Below are 7,500 nucleotides of genomic sequence, written 5' to 3' on the forward strand. Positions count from 1 at the left end.
CATAATAACTTCCCACCAACTTAATAATATAGCCAACATAATAAAAATGTGCAGTTCAGACGTAATAACCCTGCCAATGTAATAATTTCCTGCCACCGTAATAACCGTTGCCTTATTACGTTGTTAGGAAATTATTACGCATGTGGAAAGGTTAAGAAGTCTTACACTTTGTTAAATTTTGTGACATTTTGCCCCATCAATGTAATTATTGAATTAGTGCTGTTATTACATTGATAAGACAAAAATATAACAAAATTTAAGACTTCTCAACCTTCCCACCAATGTAATAATTTCCTGACAACAGACAACATTTTTCAAATATGTTGGCCGAGTTACTACGTTGGTGGGAAGTTATTATGTTGGTGGGTGTTAAACTTGCTACCACCTCACTCAACAAGTCCATAAAAGTCATCCCTGCCCCCAGCAAACCCAAGCTCAAACCCCAGCTTGCCTTACCTACGTCACAACAACCAGGCAAGTGGTTTGTACAGCAGAGCTGTGGTCTAAGGCATCATACTACGGCAAATTAATTATGTTACTTTTAAAAGTTTGTTTACACAGAGAATATTTATGAACTGACCTTTGACAAATGACTAATGGTTTGAGCACAGACTGTAGCTTAAAAAATATTTGTTCACTCTGACAAACTGTCTACGCTATTATAGGATTAGCCTTGTGTTAGATGTTGCTATTTTTTTTTTAAAGTCCATTAATGTACCAAGAATCCCTGTCTTCAATACCCACAATTTCATCTCCACTTGGGGACATTTTGTTTTTTGGGGCTACACTGTAAATGTCAGCCAGTCGTGTACCAGTTCACATACTGTAGTTTGAAGATAAGCCAGAAGAGGTGGCGAGGGAAAAGTTGGACATTCTTATAGCTCTGTTCTCATGTCCAGTTTTGAAAGTGGTAACCAAAACAAGCTGAAAGATTTAATCGAATTTAAGAGTGCATGTGGTTTGTGGCTGTAGTTACAGTGCATGACTACAGCGCATGCAATGCCATGTACCATAAAAGCGTCTGATGAATCGTGCGTGACATTTTGGGCTGGCCTACCCGAACAACAAAACCACAATCCACACACGCAACAATGGCAGGATCAGAACCCTCACCAATTCCCAGAAGTAGCCGGTGCATTTCGAAATCATTGCCAGCCAAAACATTGTTGTTGAAACACGCATAATGCTCTTTCCTCTCTCTGTGTCATATCACCAGTGGATATGTATTAGGCAGGGAAGCTGACAGGGGGGACAAAGAGGTCAATTGTCCCGGGCCCAGGAAGAGATGGGGCCCAGAATTAGGTCTTCATTACATTGAATGTATTGAGTGGGGGGCCCTTTCTGAGGGCTTTGTCCCAGGCCCGGCAAAAGCTGTCAGCGGCCCTGGTATTAGGAGAAACAAAACAAAACATAACAAAGGGAGCATCTGAACTCCATCAGTTGATATTTATCCTGTCGTGATTCCAGTAAGGGAGGAAAAGGACTATCAGCTTGCAACACTAAAATGAAGTGGAGGCCTATCAGCCTTGATAGATAATGGCCGGCTCTGGGCCCCGGACAGGACAAAGCCAAGAGTCATTTTTACGCAGCATGATGCGAGAAGGATGTTGTGAGATAGATAGACTGCCTGTTCATGATTCTGTGTGTGTGTTTGATGTGAGTGTGTGTATGTTGTGTGTCGTGTGTGTGTGTGTGTGTGTGTGTGTGTGTGTGTGTGTGTGTGTGTGTGTGTGTGTGTGTGTGTGTGTGTGTGTGTGTGTGTGTGTGTGTGTGTGTGTGTGTGTATGGCGTGTGTTGTGTATAGTGTGTGTGTGTGTGTGTGTATGCCATGTGTTGTGTATAGTGTGTGTGTGTGTCTGTGTGTGTGTGTGTGTGTGTGTGTCTGTGTGTGTGTGTGTGTGTGTGTGTGTGTGTGTGTGTGTGTGTGTGTGTGTGTGTGTGTGTGTGTGTGTGTGTGTGTGTGTGTGTGTGTGTGTGTGTGTGTGTGTGTGTGTGTGTTCCTGTGTGACAGATAAGATCTCTAAGTGCTGACAGAGAGGGGTTTGTGTTGTCTCCAAGTCGTTGTGTGTACTGTGTGTGATTATGTTACTTGGAACGCCACGCATCCTCCACTTGCATGTGAGGGCAAGCATGGAAGACGAAGATTGTTTATAGCCGGGCATATTTCTGGAACTTTCTCAAGAAAGCAGAGCTGCGTGACACAGCAGAGCTGACAACACTACTTTAGGATTCAGTATCTACTAGCACCAAAATCCCAAACACCTGGTGCTATTTACAGTACACACACAGGCGTGTACAGGTGAGTCCAGTAATCAATTTCGGGATGTGCTTATTAGAAACAGCTGATGTTGCTACAGCTCTTGGAAGAAAAATGCAGTGCAAGACTGTACATTCTAAGGACAAGTTGCTTATGGAGGTCAAGTTCATGAGCAGACACATGTGCTCTGTCTCAAAGCGCACACTTGTGCACTGACATTTAGTACACACACTGCACTGAGGTCTTAAGTGCATACTGTTGTGGAACTGTATGGGCCGCTCCACTAACGTTGTGCCCTTATTGAAAGTGACTAACTACTGTAGCATAGCATTAGCTCGTCACAACCACAATATTGGTTGGCAACTGCTTACATTGCACAACGTCTCATGCACTTTTATTTACATTTCCTTCACCCAAAATAATAAGTTGAATACAACACTTGGCTTGACATGAAAAAGCTGGTCATCTCAGTAACATTACCTACAGAAATAAGAGGCTATTGACGAAACTCTTCTTCTGAACCGAATGTCACATTTCTTCTGTTGAAGAAACAACATGGTTGGCGGTTTAGTGCGTACAGTGTCCATCATTCACGCGCTGCATTTTTCAAAGTAGCCTACACAAATAGGCTATTTGAGACACGCTGACTGCAGTTCTGCAACTTCCTGAAGGAGGAAGAGTTGAATGTCACATCTGGCAACACTAAAACGCTAGTATGTAACTATATCCAGTTGTGGCCAACCTGGACTCAGACAATACAATGTAGTACTATGCATCCACCTAGTTTTACCTGTATATTTATCACAAATAAATTGCAATAATTGGTGACTCTTGTACCTGCCCTTATTGCATGGTGTGTTATTTGATCTGCCGCGTATCTCAAATCAGACATTTCAAAAGTCTTCAAAAATCTTCAACTATATTATCTTTCACACCACCTCTCCTCCCTTTATTGCATACGGGCTACCCAATACCTTTACTTTCTTGATCTACTTTTTTCAAACAAAATCGAATGTTTTATTCTATGATGGAAAACACATACCGTACTGCGCTGTAGATTGATGCGGTAGATCGGGGGTGGTTTCATGAGATTAAAAGCAAGCACTACGTGACTACTCCGTATTGCAAGGCCCAGTGGGTGGGAGCCCCAGAGATGATCAAATCCAAGCCATATGGAACATGAGCTATGCCAACGAAAAGTAATACTGGCACCATGGTCACATGGTGTAAAGACAGACGGCTAAATGGCGCTGGCAAAGTGATCCGCTCCATACTAATGAAGGCTAAGCAGCAGGCAATGGTAATATATTGCATTAAACTCACTAACAGGGCTGTTCTCTTTTGTGAATATTTACTGCACTGATGCCTCACCTGGCCCAGACCAGCGGTAGACTCTAGGCACGTTTTGCATTTGGGTGTGTGTGTCCACTCTACATAATCCTGTGCTAATGTACTTTTTAAAACAAAGAAAAGAAAAAACTAACCCTACTTGGCATTTGCACTTATTATTCTGTATATTTCCTGTGCACGTTGTATCTGCAAGTATTGCATGCTATGATTATGTCCTTTACTGTAAGTTGCTTTGGATGAGATGGAAGAGATGCCAGCTACAGATGTCAGATGTTAGATCAGCCAGATGCAGGATTATGAAGGTGTTTATACGTTTATGGATATTTTTTGGAAAATGTTTGTTTTGGCCTCTCGTCTACACGTAAACAGAGCAATAGAGGGCGCATTTCAAAACTCTGGTTTTAAGAATACCCATTTAGGGGGCTAAAATGCAACTGTGACAATGGCGTTTTTATTTTTATCAACATGTCATGTTTATATGTACACAGATTGAAAAATCTCCGAATTTAAAAATGTTCCTGAGGGAGGGAGGCCTGGTCTCGTCCTGATGGTACCTATTCATTTACGTACATCCCGAAAAAAACAAATGGATGTAACTTTTAAAATAACTACGGTAATACCTTTTGAATCCAGATGTTGTAGTAGGGAAAATGGTGCCTATCAGGATTATTACAGTTTTATTCCCCAGGCTCGGACAGAAGGTCTGACTTAACTATTTTAAAGTTTTATAACTTCCTTCTGCTCTGAGGGGGTCACAATCGAGGATGAAATTGCTCAACTTTTTAGTCAGAGAATGGACAGATTGAGATGTAAAAATAAGCCTTCAGGTGCTTACACAATGTGCGAAGGACTGGAACTTCAAATTTAATCTGTACTGACAATCATCTGTATCATCAGCAGCAGAAGCATTGCATCACCATGGCAGATGGATGCTTATGGGGCAAAATCACAGAGGCACTTCATCTCTCAAGGGGCCCAAACAGTTCCCTTATAAAAACTTCAGGAAAACTGACAAAAAGTGGAATACATTTTGCAACCGCAGATGGGAAAGACAGCCCATTCAATACTTTCTAAAAAGAATTACATCATAATACTACATCATAACAACATTGCTATGAGATTACCAAGAGCCTTTAGTAACAGATTAAGACTTGGTCATTACAATTCTGATGAGCATTAGGTTATAACAGAGGTTCTAGGGGTTTTAATGTTAAAACCTTTTGACCATTTACTACTGCAGTGCTAACCCTAGTGCGGTTTCAATCTTTTAGCTAATTAATGGCCAGCAGTCATGGAACCTAGGCAGGCCGCGCCCGCCTAGTGACGCAACACCTTCAGCGTTGCTTCTAGTCAGGCCAGGAGCAATACAAATATCGTTTCTGAGCTTCAGAAAACGGGAACTCCTCCTACTTTGTTGGGAAGCAAACAACCAGTAGCAAACCAAGGAAGAAGGTTCAACCATAGCCTGGGCGAAAGCGGAGAAAAATATGCAAGGTTTTCTCTCAACAGTAAGTTTGTTTCAAATGAAGTCTCTGTAAAAGGATCTTCACCCACCTGCACTATCTCAGACCTCCACCACCAAGAACTGCTTGCACTATGTGACTTTGCACCTTCCTGTACTTCCTCCTACACATACAACACACCCTGTTTCTACAATGCTGCTTCTAGACCAACTGGACTGCAATGGACCATGCTGGACTGCAAGGTGTTTGCACTGTGAGTACAGCATAGCCTTGCCTTACTCTTTTTTGTATATTATATTTCTATTATTGTTATTATTATTTATGTCTTCTATTCTATTTTTTCCTTAAATGTTAATGTTCAATGTTAAATGTTTAGTTGTTATTTATTACTTCATCACTTTATTGTTACTGGTTCATCACTGGTCCTTTACTGTCACTCACCAATGTTAAATGCTAGGCCGTAATGTATTACTCCGTCACTTAACTGTTATTGGTCGATCACTGCTACTTGTCCTGTCTTGCACTTTGATGTCAGTCCTGTGTATGTGAATGTCTTTTCATAGTGTAGAGAGAGGAACGTAATTTCAATTTCCTTGTATGACCTGTGCATTTGAGGAAACTGACAATAAAAGCTGACTTGACTTGACTTGACTTGACTTGACGACTTACTAGTTGTGACTTAACTACTTTGCGGTCTTAGCATCGACGTGCATTATTATTGCCTTTGTATGTTTTTGGTCGTGTTGGTTTGTCTGTCTGTTTGTCTGTTTATTTGTTAGCAGGATAACTAAAAAACTTGTGAACTGATTTGGCTGAAACTTGTGGAGTTGTTGGAAATTACCAAACGAACAAGTGATCAAACTTTGGTGGTGATCCGAACCAGGACTTTACTGTAAAAGATTCTTCACCATTGCGAGCGTGCAAATCTAGACGCCCCTAGTGACCGCAAATTGAATTGCGGGACAGGGCGAATGTTGATATTCCAGGTTCTAACTCCACAAAAAGAAGGCAGAAAGACTTAATAAACATTGTGTGTAACATAGTCAAATGTTCTAATAACAAACAGCTTCCTTGGTGGAGGTCTGCACTCTCGGAGTGCATTTCTAATCTATTATTACAATAACCTATACAGAGGTGGGTGGACACTTGGTTGTGACTTAACTATTTTGCGGTCGTAGAACTCGCCGCTGCTGTAGGTGGTGGCGAGGGTGGAGGAGCACACCTCCAGGTACCAGGGCTTGTTGCCGTTCTCCGTGGTGCTGCTGACCGAGATGGTGTAGATGCTGTTGGTGTAGCCGTCACACGAGCAGTGGTCGCCCTGCCTGCCGCCGTTACCCGACGCCCACACGAAGATGGAACCCAGGCCTTTGCGGCCCTGTGAAAAGATGGAAAGAACAGTAGAAATGAAATAAAAAGGGAGTGATAACGCCAGACTAAGAGTGCAAAAGACAGACAGGCAGACAGACAGACAGACAGACAGACAGACAGACAGACAGACAGACAGACAGACAGACAGACAGACAGATGAGCTGTCGCCTTGCCTGCCGTCGTTATCAGAGGCCCACATGAAGATGAAACCCAGGCCTTTTCGGCCCTGCATTAGAAGAGATAGAGAAAGATGGGAGATATAAAAAGAGATATATAGACAGACACAAGGAGAGAAAAAACAGACAGACAGAAATAGAGAGACAGAGCGGTAGAAAGAGGGATAGAAAAAGAGAGAAAGACATAGAGAAAGACAGACAAAGAGTGACAGAGAGACAAAGGGAAAGTGTGTGTGTGTGTGTGTGTGTGTGTGTGTGTGTGTGTGTGTGTGTGTGTGTGTGTGTGTGTGTGTGTGAGAGAGACAGAGACAGAGACAGAGAGCGAGACTGCTGGAAAGAGGGAGAGACATAGTCAGAGAGAGATAAAAGAGGGAGAGAGAGAGAGAGAGAAAAACATAGGTATACAGACCCAGAAAGGGAGAGAAAGAGACAGGGAGAGCAAGAGAGAGGCAGACATATAATATATCAGCACTACCTGTCGGGGAGTTCATAATGTCAGGCAGCCCTGGACTGCCCTGCGGGCGGGCTCTGACTCCTGACTCAATAGCGGCTACGTACAGGATATATTAAATTCTTTGTGTGTCTTCCCCCTGTAGCGGCAGCAGGGGGGCTTTAGGCACCGTGCAATTGCGCAAGCCTCTCAGGTAAAGCTTAAACCAACTATCCCCTCGCTTTGGTTGTGGTACGAGAGAGAGAAAGAGAGAGAGAGAGAGAGAGAGAGAGAGAGAGAGAGAGAGAGAGAGAGAGAGAGAGAGGGAGAGAGAGAAATAGTAGAAGTGAGATAGCAAGAACAGGAGAGAGGGCGAGAGATACAGAGAGAGAGAGAGAAAAGAGAGAGAGAGAGAGAGAGAGAGAGAGAGAGAGAGAAAGAATAGTGCTTTGATGC

At 42.8% G+C, this 7,500-nt stretch overlaps 1 protein-coding gene across 1 annotated transcript in view; it reads right to left on the reverse strand.

The window, feature by feature from the left end:
• Positions 1-7,500, reverse strand: part of pcsk6 (proprotein convertase subtilisin/kexin type 6) — a 63,685-nt gene that overhangs the window by 39,575 nt on the left and 16,610 nt on the right. Inside the window, exon 8 of the mRNA XM_063188798.1 lies at positions 6,233-6,445. Within this exon, the coding sequence (XP_063044868.1) occupies positions 6,233-6,445 (213 nt within the window). The remainder of the gene's footprint in view (positions 1-6,232; positions 6,446-7,500) is intronic.

Source organism: Engraulis encrasicolus, chromosome 22, assembly GCF_034702125.1.
Source record: "Engraulis encrasicolus isolate BLACKSEA-1 chromosome 22, IST_EnEncr_1.0, whole genome shotgun sequence".
Taxonomy (NCBI): Eukaryota; Metazoa; Chordata; class Actinopteri; order Clupeiformes; family Engraulidae; genus Engraulis; species Engraulis encrasicolus.